Source organism: Salmo salar, chromosome ssa01, assembly GCF_905237065.1.
Source record: "Salmo salar chromosome ssa01, Ssal_v3.1, whole genome shotgun sequence".
In the NCBI taxonomy this organism is placed as follows: domain Eukaryota; kingdom Metazoa; phylum Chordata; class Actinopteri; order Salmoniformes; family Salmonidae; genus Salmo; species Salmo salar.
The window spans coordinates 163,109,999-163,137,988 of record NC_059442.1 but is presented as its reverse complement, the minus strand read 5'-3'; the positions used below and the strand labels follow the sequence as shown (position 1 = coordinate 163,137,988).

The following is a 27,990-nucleotide window of genomic DNA, read 5'->3' as shown; positions in this document are numbered from 1 at the left end:
AACAGAGAACACAGGTATAAGTGCACAGGGGATAATGGGGAAGATGGGTGACACCTGGACGGGGTTGGAGACAAGCACAAAGAGGTGAAACCGATCCGGGTGTGACAGTACTATATCCACCCACCCCCTCATGTCAAAAGATCAACCTTGACAAACAATATCCACCCCCAACAGACATCAGTCAGTCACCCACAGCATCCCCTCCTTACTATTACCTACTTTTATCCAATTTAGACTTCAAACCTTGCATGAACAATCAACTAAGCCTCCATACAGTAGATGTTGTGGCCTACTTGTAAACACACCAACTATGACAACAAGACACAGACTATGTTTGTGCCTAGGTCCAGTATATTTATTTGCTCATTACGGAGTCATGTAAAGATTTAGTAGATTTTTGTAAAGGTGACTTACACTAGTTTCTGGTGCTGAGCTTGATGTTGATGCCGCTGCAGATGTTGATGGGATTAGATTCTAAATAGAATACATTACGTTAGTCACGTTAGCATCTGCTGTAGTTAGTTAGTTAGCTAGCGTAACCTAAAGCTTGCAACGTTACAAATGACATCGCCAGATAGCAGCTGGCTGCCCACATACTCACACAAACTTACACTGACACCAACACACATATAACTTGAAAACACATGCATACTGACCCCACAACACAAACACACACACACGCTGCTGCTATTGTCTATTATCTATCCTGTTGCCTAGTCACTTTACCCATACCTACATGCACAGTACATAGCTACTTCAATTACCTCGTACCCCTGCACATTGGCTTGGTACTGGTACTCCCTGTATATGACATTCAAAAGGCACTCGCACATCTGAGCTCTCTTTTTTGCAGGTGCATGGTAACAGTTGAATAAAATGAGAAAAAATAAGGAAACCGCACACTGCTCTTGATAGTATCACTGGTCTTTAATAAGCTTTACGTATTGACCACACGACTTTCCTCAGAGCTTTTGTGAGGTTTTTTTAATTAGCACCCTTTAGATTTAGTGGCATAGAGAAAGTTAAGATATCAGACAGGGGAGGTGATAAATAATCTCTGAGCAAAAGAGAATGTTTTGGGATTTTCACCCTCCAGACATTATTTCCTAGACGTCTTAATGATTAAATGCCTATGTATGTTATGTTGTAATTTTGAACATGAATTATGCCCCTATTTCAGTTTTTCTTGCACGGTACACAATGATTTATGAATGGTTGATCGATGTCCTCATTGTGGTTTTACAGACGTGTTTAATAAGTTATGTACACACTTTATTCTAATATTTTTGAAATGCATATTGTTATATTTGGTAGCACTTATTTGTTTTCCCTCGACTCCAACCCCGTTCGATGCATAGAACGGATGTCGGTGGGGCTAGGTCTACATAAGGGTGCTAATTTAAAAAACTCACAAAAGCTCTGAGGATGGCCGTGTGGTCGATACGTAAAGCTCTGATGAAGGCCGTGTGGTCGATACGTAAAGCTCTGATGAAGGCCGATACGTAAAGCTCTGATGAAGGCCGTGTGGTCGATACGTAAAGCTCTGATGAAGGCCGATACGTAAAGCTCTGATGAAGGCCGTGTGGTCGATACGTAAAGCTCTGAGGAAGGCTGTGAGGTCGATACGTCAAGCTCTGATGAAGGCTGTGAGACCGATACGTAAAGCTCTGATGAAGGCTGTGAGGCCGATACGTAAAGCTCTGAGGAAGGCTGTGAGGCCGGTACGTAAAGCTCTGAGGAAGGCTGTGAGGCCGATACGTAAAGCTCTGATGAAGGCTGTGAGGCGATACGTAAAGCTCTGATGAAGGCCTTGAGGCCGATACGTAAAGCTCTGAAGGCTGTGAGACCGATACGTAAAGCTCTGATGAAGGCTGTGAGGCCGATACGTAAAGCTCTGATGAAGGCTGTGAGGTCGATACGTAAAGCTCTGATGAAGGCCGATACGTAAAGCTCTGATGAAGACCGTGAGGCCGATACGTAAAGCTCTGAGGAAGGCCGTGTGGTCGATACGTAAAGCTCTGAGGAAGGCCGTGTGGTCGATACGTAAAGCTCTGAGGAAGGCCGTGTGGTCGATACGTAAAGCTCTGAGGAAGGCCGTGTGGCCGATACGTAAAGCTCTGATGAAGGCCGATACGTAAATCTCTGATGAAGGCCGTGAGGCCGATACGTAAAGCTCTGATGAAGGCCGTGAGGTCGATACGTAAAGCTCTGATGAAGGCCGTGTGGTCGATACGTAAAGCTCTGAGGAAGGCTGTGAGGTCGATACGTAAAGCTCTGATGAAGGCTGTGAGGCCGATACGTAAAGCTCTGAGGAAGGCTGTGAGGGCGGTACGTAAAGCTCTGAGGAAGGCTGTGAGGCGATACGTAAAGCTCTGATGAAGGCCTTGAGGCCGATACGTAAAGCTCTGAAGGCTGTGAGACCGATACGTAAAGCTCTGATGAAGGCTGTGAGGCCGATACGTAAAGCTCTGATGAAGGCTGTGAGGTCGATACGTAAAGCTCTGATGAAGGCCGATACGTAAAGCTCTGATGAAGACCGTGAGGCCGATACGTAAAGCTCTGAGGAAGGCCGTGTGGTCGATACGTAAAGCTCTGAGGAAGGCCGTGTGGTCGATATGTAAAGCTCTGAGGAAGGCCGTGTGGTCGATACGTAAAGCTCTGATGAAGGCCGTGAGGCCGATACGTAAAGCTCTGATGATGGCCGTGAGGCCGGTACATAAAGCTCCGATGAAGGCCGTGAGGCCGGTACATAAAGCTCTGACGAAGGCCGAGGCCGATACATAAAGCTCTGATGAAGGCCGTGAGGCGATACGTAAAGCTCTGACGAAGGCCGTGAGGCCGATACATAAAGCTCTGACGAAGGCCGAAGCCGGTACGTAAAGCTCTGATGAAGGCCGTGAGGCCGGTACGTAAAGCTCTGATGAAGGCCGTGAGGCCGGTACGTAAAGCTCTGATGAAGGCCGATACGTAAAGCTCTGATGAAGGCCGGTACGTAAAGCTCTGATGAAGGCCGTGAGGCCGGTACGTAAAGCTCTGATGAAGGCCTTGAGGCCAATACATAAAGCTCTGACGAAGGCCGCGAGGCCGATACATAAAGCTCTGACGAAGGCCGGTACGTAAAGCTCTGACGAAGGCCGAGGCCGGTACATAAAGCTCTGACGAAGGCCGAGGCCGATACATAAAGCTCTGATGAAGGCCGTGAGGCGATACGTAAAGCTCTGACGAAGGCCGTGAGGCCGATACATAAAGCTCTGACGAAGGCCGAAGCCGGTACGTAAAGCTCTGATGAAGGCCGTGAGGCCGGTACGTAAAGCTCTGATGAAGGCCGTGAGGCCGGTACGTAAAGCTCTGATGAAGGCCGATACGTAAAGCTCTGATGAAGGCCGGTACGTAAAGCTCTGATGAAGGCCGTGAGGCCGGTACGTAAAGCTCTGATGAAGGCCTTGAGGCCAATACATAAAGCTCTGACGAAGGCCGCGAGGCCGATACATAAAGCTCTGACGAAGGCCGGTACGTAAAGCTCTGACGAAGGCCGAGGCCGGTACGTAAAGCTCTGATGAAGGCTGTGAGGCCGATACGTAAAGCTCTGACGAAGGCCGATACGTAAAGCTCTGATGAAGGCCGAGGCCGATACATAAAGCTCCGATGAAGGCCGTGAGGCCGGTACGTAAAGCTCTGAGGAAGGCCGAGGCCGATACATAAAGCTCCGATGAAGGCCGTGAGGCGATACGTAAAGCTCTGACGAAGGCCGCGAGGCCGATACGTAAAGCTTATTAAAGAGCAGTGTGCGGGTTACTCCCTGTATATAGCCATGATATTTTCTACTCCCTATATATAGCCATGATATTTTCTACTCCCTATATATAGCCATGTTATTTTTACTCGTTAATTTTGTTATTTGCTGTGTATTTATTCCTCGTGTCACATTTCATATTTTTTATTCTTTAACTCTGCGTTGTTGGAAATGAAGCCGTAAGTAAGCATTTCACTGTTAGTCTACACCTGTTGTCTACGAAGCATGTGACAAATAACATTTGATTTGATTGATATGCTTTGGAATCTCTAGCCAGTGTATTACGAAAGCTAGCTAGCCCGAACTACGCATGTGCATGCCATCAAATCTAAGGCACTCAATATAAAGTCGTTTTTGACAAATATTAAAACGTGTCAGTTTGTCACTTTCACAAGTTTGGAATAATAACATTTTGAACTAGTTAAAACATTGTTTCAAACCTAGGTTTTGCCTTTAGATTTCGAGAAAATGAACAACTAAGGAAGAAATGTTCGCTTCTCTCATTGACTTCTCGAACCCCAAACCCCGGCCTGGTCTGCTTCGCAAGCGTTCCCGGAAGTCTTGCAATGTTACGCCTCTGGGTTTAGAAACTCGGTGTTCTGGCTGAAAGTGCTGGTTGCAGACATATTGATGTTCCTCACATTAGTTGGATACAGATCCACGTGGTGGTACTATGTCCTGAAATCGCTATGAATTCTGGATATTGTGGTATTCTTACAACCAGAAAATGTAGCTGGCCTGTTTCTACCGGTGAGATGCAGAAACCCCTGTATTTGCATGTAGTGAGGAAATTCTACATTTTTAAGACATGATTGGTTAATAACATCATTGGACATATGTCGTGAAATAGAGCAGCTGTGAAATATTATTATTACAGGTTATTGTATGAGACAATATACAAACGTTTTTGAGAAAGATGATTTGGAAAAATACAATTTTATTGAGTAAATGTATTTATTGGTTGCCAGATGAAAATGCAATGAATTTAAGGTTATTTGTTGATGTAAAAATCAGAATTCAACGATTGGAAGGTTGTGCCGTTAGATTTGGAATGGTGTGGGGTCCCGAGAAAGTCTTTGGCCAAAAATTGGTTCTCGAAAAATTCTGGCGCAAAAGTTTGAATACCAAGTTCTTATCGTCTCTGAGTTGCTCTGGCAAGCGTACATGGATGCTGCCAGCATCGCTGTGACCACAAAATCTACCTTGGCAGCCAGGCAGCATCCGTGGAGATGAGTGTGCTCAAACAGAAGAGGGGGTAGCAGCAATATTACTATTGCAGTTCCACCCGCCGCTCCACTCTCAACGCTCACTCACACACTTTCTCTGCTGCGGAGAGCTAAGACGCGCTTCACGAAAAAAGGAGAGGATATTCCGACACAGGCAGCGAAAATAACCTGACATCTTCAAAGATGGATAGGACCTACGCTGTGGACACCGGGCACAGACCGTGCTTGAAAAAATCTAGGATGTCTTGGCCATCTTCGTTTGTGGGGTTTAGACGGTAAGTGCGCAGAGTTACTACTGTGCTTCAGAACAATTGTTTTTCTACGGTGTGTGCGGATGTACGAGATCCGTATATGAAATAACTATCAACCCTGTGCAACCTTTTCCAGATATTAGATGAATAAGTGTGATGATGGAAAATAAAGCAAGTATTTTTTAGAACTTTGCTGACGTCCATTGTTTCAGGTAGGCGACTAGACTGTTAGTTGGAAAGGTTTTGGAGAAAAATAATGGAAAAAACATTTATCCTTTCCCAGTTTAGTAACTAAATTATATTGTACTGTCTGTTGTATTGTCTATTATCGTATTTGATTCTGGCTTCATTCCTATTTTCAATATGAGCACCTGCCCTTTATACAGTCAAGTCTAAAATTAGTGGCACCCTTGAAAAAGATGGGCAAAAAAGATGAGGGATAGTGTATGCAATTTGTTTTAGAATTATATTATTTTATGCTAATACAATTGCTCGCAAGTAATTAAAACAATCTAAAATTAACAAAATATTACTTGTTAGTCAAAATCTATTTCTCTGAGCAATTGTATTAGCATAAAATAATCTAATTGTGAAAAAATGTTGACCATACAATATGACTGTTTGTATTTATTTTATACAGTGCCAATAATCTCTAATTGAATATTGTTGTACAGGTATACATTATCATAAATGTCAAAGTTTGGCATGAGGAACAGAAATGTTGTACCATATTAATTCATTAATTGTATTTGACATTTTTAAAATACATAGGCTATATATTGTTCTTCTTAAATACCTATTACCCATCAGATAGCCTAAAGTGTGTAGTCTAGTCTATAGCTATGTTCAGTATGGCAGGTGTATTTCAGTCTACCTTTTGATTCAACTGAATTTATCTTGATTTAATTAGTATTGCCCATTTATTTGCATATAGTTGTACCCATATTTGTTTCATACTGTATGTGAATTAGTTCCTCTGCTTGATGACCTCAGTTAAGTTGATAGGTGTAGCCCTACAGTAATAGTTAATGTGAGGTGTTGTGTAAATCAGCTAGGTTGAAGGATTGCAGGGACTCATGAGAAGAACATGATGACATTTTCACTAATCAGCCTTATTAAAATATTCCTGATTACACAGATTGATTATAATGATTCTGAAATCAACAGATATACACATGTACAGTACCAGTTAAAAGTTTAGACAGACCTACTCATCACTCTGCGGTCCAACTCATCCCAAACCATCTCGATTGGGTTGAGGTCGGGTGATCTAATGCATCACTCCATCACTCCCCTTCTTGGTCAAATAGCCCTTACACTGCCTGGAGGTGTGTTAGGTCATTGTCCTGTTAAAAAACAAATGATAGTCCCACTAAGCGCAAACCAGATGGGATGGCGTATCGCTGCAGAATTCTGCGGTAGCCATGCTGGTTAAGTGTGCCTTGAATTGTAAATAAATCACTGACAGTGTCACCAGCAAAGCACCATCACACCTCCTCCTCCATGCTTCACGGGGGGAACCACACATGCGGAGATCATCCGTTCACCTACTCTGCGTCTCACAAAGACACGGAGGTTGGAACCAAAAAACTCACATTTTGACTCATCAGACCAAAGGACAGACTTCCACCGGTCTAATGTCCATTGCTCGTGTTTCTTGGCCTAAGCAAGTCTCTTCTTCTTATTGTAATCCTTTAGTAGTGGTTTCTTTGCAGCAATTCGACCATGAAGGTCTGATTCACGCAGTCTCCTCTGAACAGTTGATGTTTAGATATGTCTGTTACTTGAACCCTGTGAAGCATTTATTTGGGCTGCAATTTCTGAGGTTGGTAACTCTAATGAACTTATCCTCTGCAGCATAGGTAACTCTGGGTCTTCCTTTCCTGTGGTGGTCCTCATGAGAGCCAGTTTCATCATAGTGCTTAATGGTTTTTGCGACTGCACTTGAAGAAACTTTAGAAGTTCTTGAATTGTTCCGGATTGACTGACCTTCATGTCTTAAAGTCATGATGGACTGTCGTTTCTCTTTGCTTATTTGAGTTGTTCTTGCCATAATATGGACTTGGTCTTTTACCAAATAGGGCTATCTTCTGTATACCACCCCTACCATGTCACAGCACAACTGATTGGCGCAAATGCGTTAAAAAGGAAAGAAATTCCACAAATGAACTTTTAACAAAGCACACCTGTTAATTGAAACGCATTCCAGGTGACTACCTCATGAAGCTGTTTGAGAAAATATCAAGAGTGTGCAAAACTGTCATCAAGGCAAAGTGTGGCTACTTTGAAGAATCTGAAATATAAAATCTATTTTGATTTGTTTAACACTTTTTATGGTTACTACATGATTTCATATGTGTTATTTCATAGTTTTGTTGTTTTCACTATTATTCTATAATGTAGAAAATAGTAAAAATAAAGAAAAACCCTGGAATGAGTAGGTGTGTCCAAACTTTTAACTGGTACTGTACATATTAATACAGAGAATGTTACAATTGATTTATATGATGATAGGGTACATATTTGATGATTACCAATAATTATCACTGAAGGGACCATTTTCTGTGTGGGGGGGGGGCACACAACACATACATGCTCCCAGGTTGCAGGTCATAAAGCACTGTGGTGGTTTTTCCTCCTTGTGTTGCCCTCTGACTGAATTACACCACTTTCCTTGTGGTTTAAAATGGGAGTGTATCTCTCTCCCTCTCTAATATCGGCCACATAGAGGCCTAGATCATTAACTGATAGGGTTAATGTGACATAAAGGCCCAGACATCCGTCTGTCTTCTCAAGAGGATAGCTTGTTTCCTCCCTCCTGACTTTTGGATCAATATATCCATTCATACTACACCAGAAGTGGCCAACATCTATTAAAGGGCGGACCACTCATGGAAAATGTCCGGAATAATCTCATAGAGTGCTTGCCTAATAGGAAACATCATTGAAATGGAATCTAGATCGGACGTCACTGTTGCAAGAGTCATTTGATTGTTCGTTGTTGCCGAGTGGCCATCTTGGAATGGGGTTTTAGATCTTTGGAAGATTGCTCACCAAAACCTTGTACGATATCTGTGAATTTTCATGGGAATAAACATACTTCAGGAAGGTTACACACACACACACTGTTTAGTGATCCTCCCAGAGTTATAACGTAACAATGTTTTAACAACTATGGGGTTTTGTCAGGCTTACACCAGGCTTAGCTCTGCCCCTAAATTAGATTTACGTATGCTATATTTTATAAGCCTACTTTCTTGCTGTGAAATTAACTTAATAAACCAGCTGTGTCCAATCTAATACCTCTAAAAAATATATCCATTCAGGAGATGTGAAAACTCAGCCATTATCCATAGCCAGTCTGAGAGGAGGGCACGGCTTCATCAGTGGCATCTGATATCATATTGTTCAACACTAAAAGCAGAGACTGCTCCAGTTAAAGATACACTATGCAGAAATCGCTCTGCCATTTCCTGGTTGCTAAAATTGTAATAGTTCGCCTAATTTTAGTTTGTGAAAAAACAAGCAAGAATCATTATACCATCTAAACTGCTGTGAAATATATCTTCCATAACCAAAAATATTGTATTTTCAGCTGTTTGAAGCTGGTGCACAAAACCGAAAGGAAAAGACTTAAGAACGGGAAGCATAGAAATACCGCACACAGAACAGATCTATCGCTTCTTAGACTTGCTTGAAATGAGATCTATAACAATTTGGTCGGGGCGTCTAAAAAGTTACATATTGCAGCTTTAAGGGATGTGTCCCAAATGGTACTTTTTATTTAGTGCACTACTTTTGATCAGAGCCTCCAGACGCTGGTCAAAAGTAGCACACTAAATAGGGAATATTTGCCATTTGGGATACAGACTAGATACAGTAGCTCCTAGGGGCTAGGTCTGCCTTGGTTGTACATGGAAGCCAGTGACACTGACTGACCTGGTGCTGAATAAACATTCAGGGCACTCTTTAATTGGTGCCAAGTCTAATACTGTTACAATGTTAAATGGAATAGGAAGACGGATAACTGGCCTGTGCTGAATCTAACCACAGCTTTAGTGACCCGTCTTGTGATTTAAGATGTGAAATGTTTCTGCAGGTGCCAACCCACTGGGCACACCACATTACTTCATCGTGGAGAATTGGGTAATATTTGGTTGATATGTTGATCAATGAGATTACAACCTATTTTCACCCAATCAAAAAGACAGACAAAAGTTTGTTGAATTCCCAATGTGTTATCACATCTAAAAGCAAAAATAAATTCCAATGGAAAATCAGTGTCTGATTTTTGGTTTAGTTGTCACCTAAATGCATTATCACTGCGCTTTCAACCATTTAAAAGCACACCAAAGTTCAAATGGGAATATAATGTCAGATATTTAGTTTATATAACAGTTTAATGCGTTATCGCTGTGCTTGCTCTAATAGCATAACTAAATGACCTGGACTCCAGATAGTTGAGATTACATTAAAGTACATGGTGCAAGTGATCAATGCCGTTTGAGATTCTGTGCAGATTATTTTAGCAACTGTGAAGATTTCCACAGACCTGCGACCCTGAACATGAGCGCTTTCTATGATTACATAAGATATTTATTGTTTCAGTAACCTCAAAATGTGGCCATGGTTATGTTACTCATTTTAAGGTTGAATAAATACTGTTACATTAGTTTGTAAGATAGCCTTAACATTAGGCTATTTACTGTCTTACAAAAGTAATATTGAATTCTGTTTGGTTGACAACGCAACCAAATATCAACATTTAAAGGAGATGTATCGACTGCTTACTGCTTGGATAGTTCCATTTGAGCCACTGGCTTAATCCTATTCTTTAACAAAAATTTTTGTTTGAGATATGAATCCAACATCATTTGTTAACCTATTAACTTGTTAACAAGTTATTTACCGTATTGCAAAAGTGATATTGAATTGTGTTTGGTTGTTAATGTAACCAAATATCTATGTATCTTCTGGTTAGATAGCTATGTCTGTGCCACTGAGTCTGGCTTTAATTCCAGTTTGTCTAGAAATGAAAAATGTAAATGTTGAATTTACTTCTCCATTTCAAACAAAAATCTAAGTTAAAGAATAGGACTAAATCAAACTTCTTAAATGAACTTTAAATACAGTTTGATTTGATTGAATCCTATTCTGTTATTTTTGGTTGAGATGGGAAACCAATATATTTATTACTAAAGAGCGACTGCCTTTAAAAAGCAACGAATCCCTTTGAAAACAGCCTATGTGTCAAGGTTGGGTTTTGATTTGATGATGTCCATTTGCCACTAACATCGGGTGAACAGCTGCAGTGTTTGCTGTCTATCCAATAGCATAGATCAGGGGTACTCAAGTACTATTTGAGAAGATCCGGTCACACAAATGTTCTAGGTAGCAAAGGTCCGGATGGATAATGTAATTTATAGCAGTAACAAACCCCCACCTCGCAACCCATGCGACTCCACACTGTTCAAAACCCTTCTTGTTGGCAGAGAGAAAATGTTGCAGTTTTAAAGCAAATTTCCCACAATTCTACACATTTTGCATGGTTGCAGAGATGCTTTTTGTTGTTGCAGTTTTAAAGCTAATTTCCTACAATTCTACGCATTCTTACATGTCTTATGTGTGTTTACAAGATACCAGGGATCGAAGCCCGACCAAGTAAAAAAAATGTGCGGTCCGTATTGACCCCGTTCTGGGTCCGGATCTGGTCCGCGGTCTGCCAGTTGAGTACGGGGGGCATAGACAGTGAGACAAACCTGCCCAGCAGCTCCGACTGTTTACATAAGACAGCATGTTGCACATTTTTTACTTAAATACTGCCCCAAACACCTTGAATGTGAAATTGTGCAACTATAACATCCTTGTCAAACATGTCACAATTAATGACACATTTCTTGATTTATCTTAGATTCTGGGGATTTTGAGGAAGTGAAATAAGATTCCTTTCTACAGTGTCTCATGGGGGACAAACATCATTAACCAAACACAGAATCGGTCAGGAAACAAACCTCCAAGACTGAAATCTCGTTATTGTAGTGCGCAACAGAAAAACACACGTGCCAATCGGCATGTGTAGTGCCTCTTTAAATGTAAACTTTTATTAGTAATGTGTTGGGTATTTTCTGTTGAATCCTGGGCTGAATTTAAACAATAGGCTAGTTGTTGATAACTTCCCAAATGCTACATTGCCTTCGGAAAGTATTCATACCCGTTGACTTAGTCCACATTTTGTTGTGTTACAGCCTGAATTCAACATTGATTAAATCGATATTTCTTTCTCACCCATCTACACACAATACCCCATAATGACAAAGTGAAAACATGTTTTTTGAAATGTATACTCATTTACATACTGTAAGTATCCACACCCCTTTGCTGTGACACTCCAAATTGAGCTCAGGTGCATCCAATTTTCTTTGATCATACTTGAGATGTTGCTACACTTGATTGGAGTCCACCTGTGGCCAATTCAATTGTTTGGACATGATTTAGAAGAAACACACCAGTCTATATAAGGTCCCACAGTTGACAGTGCATGTCAGAGCAGAAACTATACCATGAAGTCCAAAGAACTGTCTGTAGATCTCTGAGATAAAATTGTGATGAGGCATATATCTGGGGAAGGGTATAAAACAGTGTTGAAAGTTTCCTAGAGGACAGGGGTCTCCATCATTGGGAAATTGAACAAATATGGAACTACCCAGACTGCCTAGAGCTGGCCGTCTGACCAAACTGAGAAACCGGACAAGATGGACCTTGGTTATGGAAGTGACCAAGAACCCATTGACCACTCTGACAGAACTACAGAGTTCCTTGGCTAATATGGGAAAACCTGCCAGAAGGACAAGTCTCTACAGCATTTCACCAATCTGGGCTTTATGGGAGAGTGGCCAGACGGAAGGCACTCCTGAGAAAAAGGCACAGGATAGCATACCTGGAGTTTTCACATTGTCATTATGGGGTATTGTGTGTAGATGGGTGGACTGTGGAATAAGTCAAGGGGAATAAATACTTTCTGAAGGCACTGTATATAGGCTTAAATAGCTCCATTGATGATTCACTATATATACAAAAGTATGTGGACACCCCTTCAAATTAGTGGATTCAGGTATTTTGGCCACATTCGTTGCTGACAGGTGTACATTCTTTTAGCACACAGCCATGCAATCTCCATAGACAAACATTGGCAGTAGAATGGCCTTACGGAAGAGCTCAGTGACTTTCAACGTGGCACCATCATAGGATGGCATCTTTCCAACAAGTCAGTTTGTCAAATTTCTGCCCTGTAAGTGCTGTTATTGTGATGTGGAAATGTCTAGGAGCAACAACGGCTCAGCCATGAAATGGTAGGTCACACAAGCTCAAAGAGTGCTGAAGCGCATAGTGCATAAAAATCATCTGTCCTCGGTTGCCACACTCACTACCGAGTTCCGAACTGCCTCTGGAAGCAACATCAGCACAAGAACTGGGTTTCCATGGCCGAGCAGCCGCACACAATCCTAAGATAACCATGCGCAATGGTGTAAAGCTCGCCACCATTGGACTCTGGAGCAGTGGAAATGCGTTCTTTGGAGTGATGAAACATGCTTCACTATTTGGCAGTCTGACAGACAAATCTGGGTTTGGCGGATGCCAGGAGAACACTACCTGCCCCAATGCATAGTGCCAACTGTAAAGTTTAGGGGAGGAGAAATAATGGTCTGTGGCTGTTTTCATGGTTCAGGCTAGGCCCCTTAGTTCCAGTGAAGGGAAACTTAACGCTACAGCATACAATGACGTTCTAGACAATTCTGTGCTTCCAACTTTGAAGCAACTGTTTGGTGAAGGCCCTTTCCTGTTTCAGCATAATGTCCCCGTGCACAAAGTGAGGCCCATACATAAATGGTTTATCGAGATTGGTGTGGAAGAACTTCACTGGCTTGCACAGAGCCCTGACCTCAACCACATCGAACACCTTTGGGATGAATTGGAACGCTGACTGTGAACCAGGCCTAATTGCCCAACATAAGTGCCCAACTTCACTAATGCTCTTGTGGCTGAATGGAAGCAAGTTCCCGCAGCAATGTTCCAACATCTAGTGGAAACCCATGACTTTGTAATGAGATGTTCGACGAGCAGGTGTCCACATACTTTTGACCATGTAGTGTATATGATTGATAAAGTATTTGCTCTGTTGAACCTACACTTTGGAATGAATTTCATAGCAACAGTGAATCTATTAAGTTGAGATTTCTCAATCATTGTCATGATAGCACATTGGTAATAGTCAGTGACAAATATCATAGCTGGACTTAAAATCCTAGATGGGAGACCAGAAGGATTTTTAATTTTAATTTTTAATTTAACCTTTATTTAACTAGCCAATCAGTTAAGAACAAATTCTTATTTACAATGACGGCCTACCCTGGCCAAACCCGGATGACGCTGGGCCAATTGTGTGGCGCCCTATGGGACTCCCAATCACAGCCGAATGTGATACAGCCTGGATAGCTGTAGATAGATCAACTCTCCAGTAGGAGGTGCTACCCAGCCTATAGTTTTTGTCTTATAGTGGATATTACGTTGAAGATCTGACGTTGTTTCAAAGTTACAAATTACAAATAAACTCAGCAAAAAAACAAACGTCCCTTTTTCAGGACCCTGTCTTTCAAAGATAATTTGTAAAAATCCAAATAACTTCACAGATCTTCATTGTAAAGGGTTTAAACAATGTTTCCCATGAACCATAAACAATTAATGAACATGCACCTGTGAACCGGTTGTTAAGACACTAACAGCTTACAGACGGCAGGCAATTAAGGCCACAGTTATGAAAACGTAGGAAACTAAAGAGGCCTTTCAACTGACTCTGAAAAACACCAAAAGAAAGATGCCCAGGGTCCCTGCTCATCTCCGTGAACGTGCCTTAGGCATGCTGCAAGGAGGCATGAGGACTGCAGATGTGGCCAGGGCAATAAATTGCAATGTCCGTACTGTGAGACGCCTAAGACAGCGCTACAGGGAGACAGGACGGACAGCTGACCGTCCTCGCAGTGGCAGACCACGTGTAACAACACCTGCACAGGCTCGGTACATCCGAAAATCACAGCTGCGGGACAGGTACAGGATGGCAACAGCAACTGTCCGAGTCACACCATGAATGCACAATCCCTGCATCAGTGCTCAGACTGTCTGCAATAGGCAGAGAGAGGCTGGACTGAGGGCTTGTAGGCCTGTTGTAAGGCAGGTCCTCACCAGACATCACCGGCAACATTTACATTTACGTCATTTAGCAGACGCTCTTATCCAGAGCGACTTACAAATTGGTGCATTCACCTTATGATATCCAGTGGAACAACCACTTTACATCTATATCTTTTTTTGGGGGGGGTAGAAGGATTACTTAATGCTATCCCACCATCGCAACGACGTGGGCACAAACCCACCATCGCTAGACCAGATAGGACTGGCAAAAAGTGCTCTTCACTGACGAGTCGCGGTTTTGTCTCACCAGGGCTGACGTTCGGTTTCGCGTTTATCGTCGAAGGATTGAGCGTTACACTGAGGCCTGTACTCTGGAGCGGGATCGATTTGGAGGTGGAGGGTCTGTCATGGTCTGGGGCGGTGTCACAGCATCATCGGACTGAGCTTGTTGTCATTGCAGGCAATCTCAACGCTGTGCGTTACAGGGAAGGCATCCTCCTCCCTCATGTGGTACCCTTCCTGCATGCTAATCCTGATATGACCCTCCAGCATGACAATGTCACCAGCCATACTGCTCGTTCTGTGCATGATTTCCTGCAAGACAGGAATGTCAGTGTTCTGCCATGGCCAGTGAAGAGCCCGGATCCCAATTCCATTGAGCACGTCTGGGACCTGTTGGATCGGAGGGTGAGGGCTAGGGCCATTCCCCCCAGAAATGTCCGGGAACTTGCAAGTGCCTTGGTGGAAGAGTGGGGTAACATCACACAGCAAGAACTGGCAAATCTGGCGCAGTCCATGAGGAGAAGATGCACTGCAGTACTTTATGCAGCTGGTGGCCACACCAGATACTGACTGTTACTTTTGATTTTGACCCCCCCTTGTTCAGGAACACATTATAAAATTTCTGTTAGTCACATGTCTGTGGAGCTTGTTCAGTTTATGTCTCAGTTGTTGAATCTTGTTATGTTCATACAAATATTTACACATGATAAGTTTGCTGAAAATAAACGCAGTTGACAGTGAGAGGACGTTTATTTATTTTTTTATTTTTTTATTCAAGTTTGAAAATTGATTACCATGATGACATAAATGTTACGATTAAACCAAAAGTTATGGATTTTCTACATAGATTCCACTTCACAATACGTTGACAAATTACGTTGAAATAATGTTGATTTAACCATTTTTGTGCCCAGTGGGAAGGTGCTGCAGTATCATCTTTGAAGCAAGTGAGATTAACTGCTAGTTTTTGTACAGGAATTCAGGCAGTTTGTTGAGGTTATGTGGAGCTCAGTTTTGCCTCCCTTGTTAATATGAATTCTATTTTGCAGGGAAATGAGGATGGAATTGATAGCAAATGAGATCTGATTGATTCATAGTGTGGCTCGACCTCCGGGCTGATCATCTTATGTTAATGATATCAGCTTTGCCACTAGCAGAGTCAGAATTCAAATCGCCCCTGGGAGCCAAAGCCAAATTAGTAAGCGATATGTTTAAACAATGGGATTGTGGAAGTAGCTAAAGAAAGACGTGGGGAGCGAGCTGCAGTTACATGGGAGCTTTGTAAATATTGAAGTGTATCCAACTGAGCTTGACTGAAATTGATATTCTACAATATAATCATGAGTCAGTAGAATGTTATGAAAAACGGCACATTATCTAATAGTGAAAAGTAAGTGCATCCTCAATGTCATGTCAGTGTTGATAAACTCAAACTTGACGGCCCAGTCATGCAACTGCACAGTAAGAATCAATTCAGGTCTTTCAAATGACTGCGTTTTTGGATATACTAAGTTCTATTAACCTCTAGGAAATCCATTTAGGTTGGATACTCGGTTCTCTTAATTTAGGTTCATTGGCATCTTTTGGATTTGTGCCAAATAAGAGCTTATGTGTTCCATGGATCATTAGCCCGCAGGCTACTGGGTTTCAACATATGACTAATCCGTACATGCTATTCAGTCTTTTGCAGGGGAACTTGTGCACTGAAATTCTGTAGATTTTTTTCAAGGTTGGCAATAAGGGAGGTTAGTAATCAGAACATATCCCAGCTGGAAATTATGCCTACTTTCTGGGGATTCTGTGGGCCATCCAATCAAAATGCAAACCTGTCGGAATACAGTACATGTCAACTTTATGGGTTAATCCATTCTGTTTCACGTATAGGGGGAGTCAGTGCTGTTCAAATAATCAAATAATCAAAAGAAACACAGAATAAAACTCCTCAATAAATGCTCTCAATTTGTGGAATGCATGCTATGCAGTAAGTGATGGAACCACTTAGTATTTGATATAATGTGCATTATGGTGCCTATGAGATGGAGCTTCAAGGCCTCTGCTGCTTTTCTCAAAATACTAGTAGGTACAATTTAAGTGTGCCTCCATTTCTGTTTGATAATAAACTATGCCTGAGAAAGGCCCTTGTCACTTGGGTGGTCATTGCGGTTTCTTTTGGTTTGGTTCTGATGTACATCTGGCTATTGCTGAGTTTATTTTCAAGTGCACATCAGAATTGAACCAAAGTATTGTTGGAATTTGTGAGGTATGAAAGGTCTTAAGAACAACCTTAGAGGAACTTTGTTTTCTTTTTGCATTGCAGTAGGAGTGTGTTCTGGACTCAGTTACACCTCTGGCCCGTGAAATCAATACACAACTGGCAGGTCATTAGCATGTGAAGTCTTTAGTGAGATTGATGAAGTGCTAAAAACAATGAAGGGACTCTTTTGTTTTCTCTATTTGGTGTCTTACCTCAGCCTCTCTGTGATGAATGTGGTTGCACATAATCAACCGTTATAGGAATCCCTTAAAGCTGTAATATGAGACTTTTTGGGCGACCTGACCAAATTCACATAGAAATGTGAGTTATAGAGCTGTCATTGAAAGCAAGTCAAAGAAGCGGTAGATCTGATCTATGCGCGATTACATTTCTGGAACACGTTGTCGTACACGTCGGTTACACATGGGCTGCGGCTGTGAGGCCAGTTGGACATACTGCCAAATTCCCTAAAACAACATTGGAGGCGGTTTATGGTAGAGAAATGAACATTACATTTTCTGGCAACAGCTCTGGTGGACATTCATGCAGTCAGCATGCCAATGGCACGCTCCCTCAAAACTGGAGACATCTGTGGCATTGTGTTGTGTGACAAAACTGCACATTTTAGAGTGTCCTTTTATTGTCTCCAGCACAAGGTGCACCTGTGTAATGATCATGCTGTTTAATCGGCTTCTTGATATGCCACACCTGTCAGGTGGATGGAATATCTTGGCAAAGGAGAAAGGCTCACTAACAGGGATGTGAATACATTTGTGTACACATTTTGAGAGAAATAAGCTTTTTGGGCGTTTGGAAAATTTCTGGGATCTTTTATTTCAGCTCATGAAACATGGGGACCAACATTTTACATGTTGCGTTTATATTTTTGTTCAGGATACAATATTTTTGCTTATTGAAAATATATTTCACAGATGGTTTAGATGGTACAATGTTTCTCTACAGTTCTTGTTTTGTCACATAAACTGAAATTAGGCGAACTATTAGAATTTTAGCATCCAGGAAATGGAGGAGCGATTTCTGCATATTGCACCTTTTAATTTGACATTCAGTTTTAGTGCACCATAAGACTCAGTTGATTAGTAGGCCAACTCAAGCACCATCCACCCCATTGTCCTTCTGTACTGTGATGACTTTCAGAATTAAACATGGAATCAATCTGACGTTTGATTCAATGTAGGCCAATTATACCTCTAATCAACGACTAATGGATGGTGTTTAGTTTTTTCTGTTATGTCAAAAGGTGAGATAAAATTATAATATTTAGACGCAGATGGGTAAAGTACTGCGGTAGAGCTACCTGAAAAAGGGGAGTGTAGCCCCCTTCACCACACTTTAATGCAGACTAGAGTCATTTGTGTTGATTAGCCTGCAACGACCAGAAGGGAAAACATTTATCTGGAATGTTATGGGACAGGCGTCCCCTTGTCCCCAAACACTAGCCTGCCTCCATAGTCCCCATTGTCATTAACTGGAATTGGTATTTGCCTCAAGAACAGTAATGGGGTAAACATCAGTGTATTTGCTGTAGACACCAGCACTGCACTGAGTCTGCTTCCACAGGCCAAATTAATATTGTTTTTCCTGTCATTGGTCAATCGTATTAACAATGAGGCCACACTTGATTATTTATAAAATGCTAATTGGATTTGTTTAAAAAGTAATCAGACTCAACACAATTCAGTTCTTTCTCTACCGATCATTTGGCTGCTTGTCTTTGAGCTTTAGTGTGCATTCAATTCATATTGATCAGTCTAAAGAAAATATCAATCATCCTGACGTAACGTTACGCTTAGGTTTTCCTCCAGGGGAATCTACCTAAGAAGAAAAGTATTGAGCGTGCCATGGTATCGTGACCGACTCCTAGACACTACCATTTTGTCTATGAAATCTGTCTTCGTATGGGTGTGTAATGACTCGGTGCTGTGTGCTGTTTTTTTTATGTCGAGGGGGTCAGTGACAGCTCTCTCAGACAGGAGAGATGAGAGCACTCAGTCACAGGGAGAGGAGCTAGAGACCAATGCAGTGAGTGCCCCCTTCATGTCACACTCGTGTAGAGATCATCTGCATCCTTCCATCTGCCAGAGATATTACTGGAAATACAGCAGCAAGTTGTTAGCATTTAGCTCCGGGTATCCCTATCATATTGAGATAAACAACAGCAAGGTGTTAGCGTTTAGCTCCGGGTATCCCTATCATATTGAGATAAACAACAGCAAGGTGTTAGCGTTTAGCTCCGGGTATCCCTATCATATTGAGATAAACAACAGCAAGGTGTTAGCGTTTAGCTCCGGGTATCCCTATCATATTGAGATAAACAACAGCAAGGTGTTAGCGTTTAGCTCCGGGTATCCCTATCATATTGAGATAAACAACAGCAAGGTGTTAGCGTTTTGCTCCGGGTATCCCTATCATATTGAGATAAACAACAGCAAGGTGTTAGCATTTAGCTCCGGGTATCCCTATCATATTGAGATAAACAACAGCAAGGTGTTAGCGTTTAGCTCCGGGTATCCCTATCATATTGAGATAAACAACAGCAAGGTGTTAGCGTTTAGCTCCGGGTATCCCTATCATATTGAGATAAACAACAGCAAGGTGTTAGCGTTTAGCTCCGGGTATCCCTATCATATTGAGATAAACAACAGCAAGGTGTTAGCGTTTAGCTCCGGGTATCCCTATCATATTGAGATAAACAACAGCAAGGTGTTAGCGTTTAGCTCCGGGTATTCCTATCATATTGAGATAAACAACAGCAAGGTGTTAGCGTTTTGCTCCGGGTATTCCTATCATATTGAGATAAACAACAGCAAGGTGTTAGCGTTTTGCTCCGGGTATCCCTATCATATTGAGATAAACAACAGCAAGGTGTTAGCGTTTAGCTCCGGGTATCCCTATCATATTGAGATAAACAACAGCAAGGTGTTAGCGTTTTGCTCCGGGTATCCCTATCATATTGAGATAAACAACAGCAAGGTGTTAGCGTTTTGCTCCGGGTATTCCTATCATATTGAGATAGATTGTATATAACATATACCACTGTTCTTGGCCATTTGAAAGACATCTGAACAACCATCTTAAGATAATTGCGGTTGTTCAGCTCTTTTGCAACGGCTCTGAACTTTGTGCACACGGCAATGTAGCGACGGTGTTTTAGTTTGAATGGCACAGAACCTTGTCCATTATATGGCTTCTATTTCTGTGCTCACAGCTCACTCTAGAGAGGAGAACAGATCCTGCTTAATGGATTTGATACAGCCCCTGCTTTGCCCCCCACTGCTCATGACTAGTAGTCTGATGACAACTGCCACTGTTTCTAACAATGTGGAGACAAAAAAAGAGATGGTCTCACATTAAACACAGTGCACTCTCCCAAAACACTAAACGTAACAGACAGAGAAGAAAGCTCATCCTTTCCCAGAGTGAAAAAGGCCTAGAAGCACAATATGTCAGATGTGTTCTACAGACAAAAACAAAAAAAAGCCAGCCATGTCTTGACAATAGACCAAGGCAAAAAAGTGTAATTGTTTAACTTCCGGATGGAAAAAGACAAGCCAGCACAAAGAGAGAGCTCAATTAGACTCAAAAAGAGAAGACACTGACTTGATTCACAGCACCTTTTAGCCCCATACCTCTCCTACAAAGTGTCTTCTGTTCAGGCAAATCCTCCGGTTAACTTCCATCTCTGTGTGGCGATGTTGTCATCTTTTATAGATACACTACATGACCAAAAGTATGTGGATACCTGCTCATCGAACATCTCATTCCAAAATGATTGGCATTAATATTGAGTTGGTCCCCCCTTTGCTGCTACAACAGCCTCCACTCTTCTGGGAAGGCTTTCCACTAGATGTTGGAACATTGCTGCGGGGACTTGTTTCCATTCAGCCACAAGAGCATTAGTGAAGTCGGGCACTGATGTTGGGCGATTAGGCCTGGCTCGTAGTCAGCGTTCCAATTCATCCCAAAGGTGTTTGATGGGGTTGAGGTCAGGGCTCTGTGCAGGCCAGTCAAGTTCTTCCACCCCGATCGCGACAAACCATTTCTGTATGGACCTTGCTTTGTGCACGGGGGCATTGACATGCTGAAACAGGAGAGCATTACGATTTCACTTCACTGAAACTAAGGGGCCTAGCCCGAACCACAAAAAACAGCCCCAACCCATTATTCCGCCTCCACCAAACTTTACAGTTGGCACTATGCATTCAGGCAGGTAGCGTTCTCCTGGCAATCTGCCAAACCCAGATTTGTCTGTCAGACTACCAGATGGTGAAGCGTGATTCATCACTCCAGAGAATGCGTTTCCACTGCTCCAGAGTCCAATGACCACAAGCTTTTCACCAGTTCAGCCGACACTTGGCATTGCGCATGGTGATTTTAGGATTGTGTGCGGCTGCTCGGCCATTGAAACCCATTTCATGAAGCTCCTGACAAACAGTTATTGTGCTGACGTTGCTTCCAGAGGCAGTTTGGAACTCGGTAGTGAGTGTTGCAGCCAAGGATAGATGATTTTTACGAGATAAGCACTCTGCGGTCCCGTTCTGTGAGCTTGTGTGGCCTACCACTTCACAGCTGAGCCGTTGTTGCTCCTAGACATTTCCACTTCACAATAACAGCACTTACAGTTGACCGGTGCTGATCTAGCAGGGCAGACATTTGATTAACTGACTTGTTGGAAAGGTGGCATCCTATGATGGTGCCACATTGAATGTCACTGAGCTCTTCAGTAAGGCCATTCTACCTCCAATGGTTGTCTATGGAGATTGCACGGCTGTGTGCTTGATTTTATACACCTATCAGCAACAGGTGTGGCTGAAATAGCCAAATCCACTAATTTGAAGGACCAATGCACAAACCTCTCTGTCATGTTATGTTTGTCAAGATGGCAAAGGGCCCTTCTATTCCAAACTCTTATAGATGAAACCTGTAAATTATTTCAATTTACTATTGTTGTCTTCCGGGGCTTTGTTATCTTATTTCTCGTGGCATACATGCCCTTCCGGAGGAGGAATGTATCCTTAAGACTACAGCCCCAATTTTTTTTCCTTCCCTGAACTCTGCCTAAATGTATCTTCATTAATTTGAAAAACTTTGACGTCAGTAGCCATTGCGGTTGTTTTTTTAGCCTGAGGTAGCCTCTGCACCTTGTTAAAGAAAAATAAAAAGCTATGGAAATGCCAGCTTCTCTAATTGCCATTCTATGGCATTCACTTTGGCAACAGCTGGGAGCGTGAAGTCAGTGGAATAGCTCAGTGTTGACCAATGACGTGGCGCCTGCCATCCAAAGACTTGGTGTGATTCCACCCCAGTCCCTTGGGAGAAGTATTTTAGAGAGTTGTCAAAGCAGATTGAGTGGCCTGCCACACAGCCCATGTGGCTCACTGCTCATCAAACATTTAAGAGGGACAGGCTGTCTGCTTTCATTTGGAGAGGGTTGAGCATTGCAGTAGATGGAGAAGATGGGAGGAGAGGAGTGTAGAGTAGAAATTAGATGAGTTGTGTACTTTTGCTTAAACGCCAGATGGGCTTTATAAGTTATGTTGATGTACAGTGTACTGTATGTGACATTTTGTTATGCTTCCAAACATAGTATCTGGTATGCAGAGAGCTTTTATGATTGCCTTGAACCCAAAGTCTTCAACCCGAACTCGTCATACACCCAAACACATAAACAAAAAAAAAGACACACGTTCTTATTATGACAATGACACATTGTAATGTTGCTCCCCTTGTCGCCATGTAATGAAATTAGACTGACAGTTGAGAGGGCAGTAGAATCACTTTAATAACATGATGTGATTATGACATCACACTCTGAAGAATAAATGAGTTTGTTTTTTAATATTTACAAGGGGGCTTTCATATCCAACCGTTTATAATAGCATAACATATAAAATGTTACTAGTGTCAAAATTGAGTATGACTTCATAGTTTTCTAGCTATAAAAAGTTGTTTTTGTTCAGTAGATGTCATACGATCAGATTATAATAAATTACACCAAATGTACTTGTTACTTCCTGGTAAAGATGTATGATGACATGAAGATCATTAGTTATCTCAGATTACAGATTACCACCAGATAGATGTATTTATCGCTAAGAAAACATATTTTTACAACTTGTATACAACCTGACCACGATGTCACAAAACAAAAGACGTCATCATGATGTCATTCCAACCAGTTTTTCCCGCTGGGTTATTGTGTTACCCATGGAAACCTTCTGGGCTGCCCACACACACTCTTGTAAATTAGACTTGTTAAAAGTTTTAACAAAAGTTGGGAGAAACAGCTTGAGAAATCTCTGTCTCACAGAAACAGATGCCCTTCCGGCTCTCCACTATCACATAGGGAGTATCCTCTCTCAGCTAGTGGTGTTAGCGGGTGGTGGATGCCCTAGATCGACAAATTGGTGATTTGATTCTGTTGGCTCTGTCAGTGCCTGGGAGGAGGATGCCTCAAACCACTTGTCCTCTGGGTCCCAGCTCAGAGTTGGAGAAAGGGTGGTTCTTCACAGCCCTTACCTCAACTCTTCCCACTATAGGTTTAATGGTAATCCCTTTGGTAATTGCACATATTTAGTAAATTTTGAGTTTCTTGGATAACATTCAGATTATTTGTCCATATTCCTTGTCCATTTGTCCATATAACATGTGAATCTGTGTATTACAATGTTGTTAATATGTTAAATAATGTATTTTTCAGTGGTGGAAAAAGTAGTCAATTGTCATACATGAGTAAAAGTAAAGATACCTTAATAGAAAACGACTCAAATAAAAGTGAAAGTCACCATGTAAAATACTACTTGAGTAAAAGTCTAAAAGTATTTTGTTTTAAATATGCTTAAGTAGCAAAAGGAAAAGTATACATAATTTCTAATTCCTTATTAAACAAACCAGACAGCTGCATTTGTTATATATATATAGTTTTTTTAAATAATTTTTTTATTTATTTTTATTTATTTACAGATACCCAGTGGCACACTCAGACATAATTTACAAATGAAGCATGTGTGTTTAATGAGTACACCAGATCAAAAGCCGTATGGATGACCTGGATATCATAAGGTGAATCCACCAATTTGTAAGTCGCTCTGGATAAGAGCGTCTGCTAAATGACGTAAATGTAAATGTTCTCTTGAAAAGTGCCTGAATTGAACCATTTTCCTGTCCTGCTAGGCATTGAAAATGTAACGAGTACTTTTGGGTGTCAAGGAAAATGTATGCAGTAAAAAGTACATTATTTCCTTTAGGAATGTAGTGAAGTAAAAGTAAAAGTTGTCTAAAATACCCCCCAAAACTACTTTAGTACTTTAACTTAAGTACTTTATGCCACTGGTATTTTGTAATGTATTATTCCAGAATTTATGACTATCGCTTGTTAACTTCTTAACCTATCCTTTACAATTCACGGTTGGTATTCAGTACTTACCGGCCTTAAATATTCACATCAATAAATCTTGAAAACTAATTACAGCCAAGTATTGCAGGCTTACAAACCAACCATGGGTTTAGAATGCCGTTTTTCAGCATTTTAATGAGCTATTGTGACAATGCACAGCCAGCGTTTTTTAAGGCACTAGGGTTCAGAGTGCCTCTGTTAGTCTAAGAAGTCCATTAAAACTGGCCTGTGATAAAACCTAAATGTTCAAGTCTTAATCTCCTAATCTCTGTACGTGGGGAGTGGGATTAATCATGCGCCCACTCCTGAGATGCCCATCTTTTGTCAGGTTTGCGGATATCTTCAGTGAGGCAGTGACCGAGGCACATAATTTCAACAGTTATCTCATTTACTCTGACATAAACTGGGCCAGAACGACCCCATTAACGACACCATGACAAACAGCTTCTACGATGTCTCATATCAAGACAGCACAGAACATTTCTCTGATCCTGGCTACCACCAAAGACACTAACATCCTAATTTCTGAGGCCCTAATCTAGGTGTGTGTGAAGTGGGATTACCACTCAGGAAGCTATAGCTCCTGTCAGGTATGTGGGTGGTGAGTGTCTTCGCTGAGGCAGAGACTGAAAAGCTCAGAATGACTTTTCATTTGGCCTTATATTAAACCGAGAGAACCCTCTTTATCATCCTACCAAAACAGCACCACCTCCCTCTGCCGACGGGGAAAATAAGGCCATTATGCTGCCGAGGCATGCTTCCTCCTCCCCTTTTTTTAATTAACCCACGCAAAAAAGCCTGTTGAAGTCGGCAGATATTTAACTCCCTTTTGCTCTTCTGTCATTTCAAGGAATTTATTGGAATGTATTTTCGTTGATTATTAGCCATCAAGGTTGCTGAGTATACTCTGTAAAAAAAGGGTTCCAAAAGGTTTCTTTACGGAGGGCTAGGGTTCTACCAAGAATAATTTTGATCTGAAGGACCCTTTTTGGAAGACAAGGGTTCTTTGTAAGGCAGAGGTGTTCTACCTAGAACCTTTAACAACATAAGAACCGTTTTTGGAAGAAAGGGTTCTTAGATTTTTTGGAAGGCAAGAAGGGTTCTACATAGAACCACATATACTATTTCCCAGCATGCTCTATTGCAGGGAGGTTTTCAGAATTGTTTGTTTTACTGTAATATTTGTTTTGATCGGTTGATTAATTTTATGCTACAGGGAAAGAAAAAACAATCAGTTTTCTAAACTATTCCAATCTGTTAGTAATTGTATTTATTGAACCCATTACTGAGATGGTTGTTCCAGTTTAGATGATTGAGGTAGTCTCAGTATTCAATCGTCCCTACCCTGGCAGTCATTCTGAATGCAGGTTGAAGGTGATTAACAATTCTACTTGTTGGATATCATAGTGCTATCTGGATTCCAATAGGAATTACACATCACTTTGTATGCCAGCATAATGTGACTTGCAAGCTGGATGTGGCCTGTAAACCATGAGTTTCCTAACACAACTGTGTTAGGGTATAAAGAGGCCCTCAAAGAAAGGCCTTATGATATATGTAATGTATTGTCATACATAATAAAAGGTTAAAGGATAATAAGGCTGGTGGAACCGTTCATAGAGGGTTCTAGGAAGAAGCCTCCAAAGATAAACGGGTTCTCTGTAAAACCCTTCATAGACAGTTCTAGGAAGAACCTTTAGATGATAAAATGGTTCTTGGTAGAACCCTTCATAGAGGGTTCTAGGTAGAACCATTACAGGGGGTTCTTTGAAGAACGCTACATAGAGGGTTCTAGATAGAACCCTCTGTAAAGGGTTCTACCCAGCGCCAAAAAGGGTTCCCCTCTGGGACAAACCGAAACCCTGTATGGTTTTACTTAGCACCTTTTTTTCTAAGAGTGTAGCACACAAGGCTTTTATTGTGTGTGTGTGTGTGTGTGTGTGTGTGTGTGTGTGTGTGTGTGTGTGTGTGTGTGTGTGTGTGTGTGTGTGTGTGTGTGTGTGTGTGTGTGTGTTCATGTCTCTCTATGGTGGTGTGTTTACCTAATCAAGTATTACTCAAGGATACAGCAGAACCTGTAACCTTCAGTTCTGAAAGTCTGCCCACTGTATTGGATCTGATTTGGTGTTTACTGCAGATTTGTTGATACTGTATGTCTACATGTTTCTACTGTCATATCATGACAAATTATCACTAAACCAACACTATTCAAAGAGTTACAAGCTAGCTTTGTCATCAACATCATCACTTATTTGTATCTCAGTTTGCCAATCAACAAAAATACGACACTTAAATCAAATGGAAATGGAATCTTGATATCCTTATTATGTTGGCTACACCTGATTTCAGTCTAGCGAAACATCAAACTCAATTGTGGAATTCTATCCTCTCTCTTAGCTTGTGTACTTCGGAATTGGCATCAATATTTTATTACCTTGCAATCCCCCTGGCATAGAAGAAGTGATATAATCCCACCTGAAAAATACAAAAATGTACTACAATTGAATATAGAATGCTACGGGTACTTACTATAGAATTCTATAGTATAACATTCTATAGTAAACTGTAGTATACCGTAGAACAGGGTTTCCAAACTTGGTCCTAGCCCCACGATATATAGAGTTAAAAGGCCAATATCGGCCAATTTAATATCGGTGAACTGACATATCGGTCTGGCTCTAGTAAATGCTAAAGTAAATACTACTGTATTCAGTGTAGTGCTGTCCTCAAGTACACTACAGTGAATACTACAGTAAAGTGCACAAATACACTACAGTGAATACTACAGTAAAGAACGCAAAAACACTACAGTGAATACTACAGTAATGTCCGCAAAAACACTACAGTGAATACTACAGTAAAGTCCGCAAAAACACTACAGTGAATACTACAGTAATGTCCGCAAAAACACTACAGTGAATACTACAGTAATGTCCGCAAAAACACTACAGTGAATACTACAGTAATGTCCGCAAAAACACTACAGTGAATACTACAGTAATGTCCGCAAAACACTACAGTGAACACTATAGTGAATACTACAGTAATGTCCGCAAAAACACTACAGTGAATACTACAGTAAAGAACGCAAAAACACTACAGTGAATACTACAGTAATGTCCGCAAATACACTACAGTGAATACTACAGTAATGTCCGCAAAAACACTACAGTGAATACTACAGTAATGTCCGCAAAAACACTACAGTGAATACTACAGTAATGTCCGCAAAAACACTACAGTGAATACTACAGTAATGTCCGCAAAAACACTACAGTGAATACTACAGTAATGTCCGCAAAAACACTACAGTGAATACTACAGTAATGTCCGCAAAAACACTACAGTGAATACCATATTTTTTTTCATTTGGGATTTTCTGATTCTGTTTTCATTGTTACGGTTGCAGTGGGGACGTGCTCGCTCCAGAGTTAACGTTCCCAGGGGATATGAGAGGCTTCCGTTGACTTTGCCAGTGACTCCACAGGTGTATTTGATGTCATCTTCCTCCACAGGATGCAGTGCTCGTACTAATGATGTATTCTACTACTGTAGATTATCCTGATGTAACCCAGGAATAT

The 27,990-nt window shown here is 41.4% G+C and overlaps 1 protein-coding gene across 4 annotated transcripts in view; it reads left to right on the top strand.

Annotated features, from left to right (window-relative positions):
* Positions 1-27,990, top strand: part of LOC106571288 (cAMP-specific 3',5'-cyclic phosphodiesterase 4D) — a 388,079-nt gene that overhangs the window by 102,716 nt on the left and 257,373 nt on the right. The window contains exon 1 of one of the 4 annotated variants that reach the window (XM_014144227.2): positions 5,131-5,294. The exons of 2 other annotated variants lie outside the window; for them this stretch is intronic. In XM_014144227.2, the coding sequence (XP_013999702.1) occupies positions 5,203-5,294 (92 nt within the window). In that variant the 5' untranslated portion in view covers positions 5,131-5,202. Of the gene's footprint in view, positions 1-5,130; positions 5,295-27,990 lie in introns of those variants that run through there. One more of the 4 variants, XM_014144256.2, reaches the window with a different exon arrangement.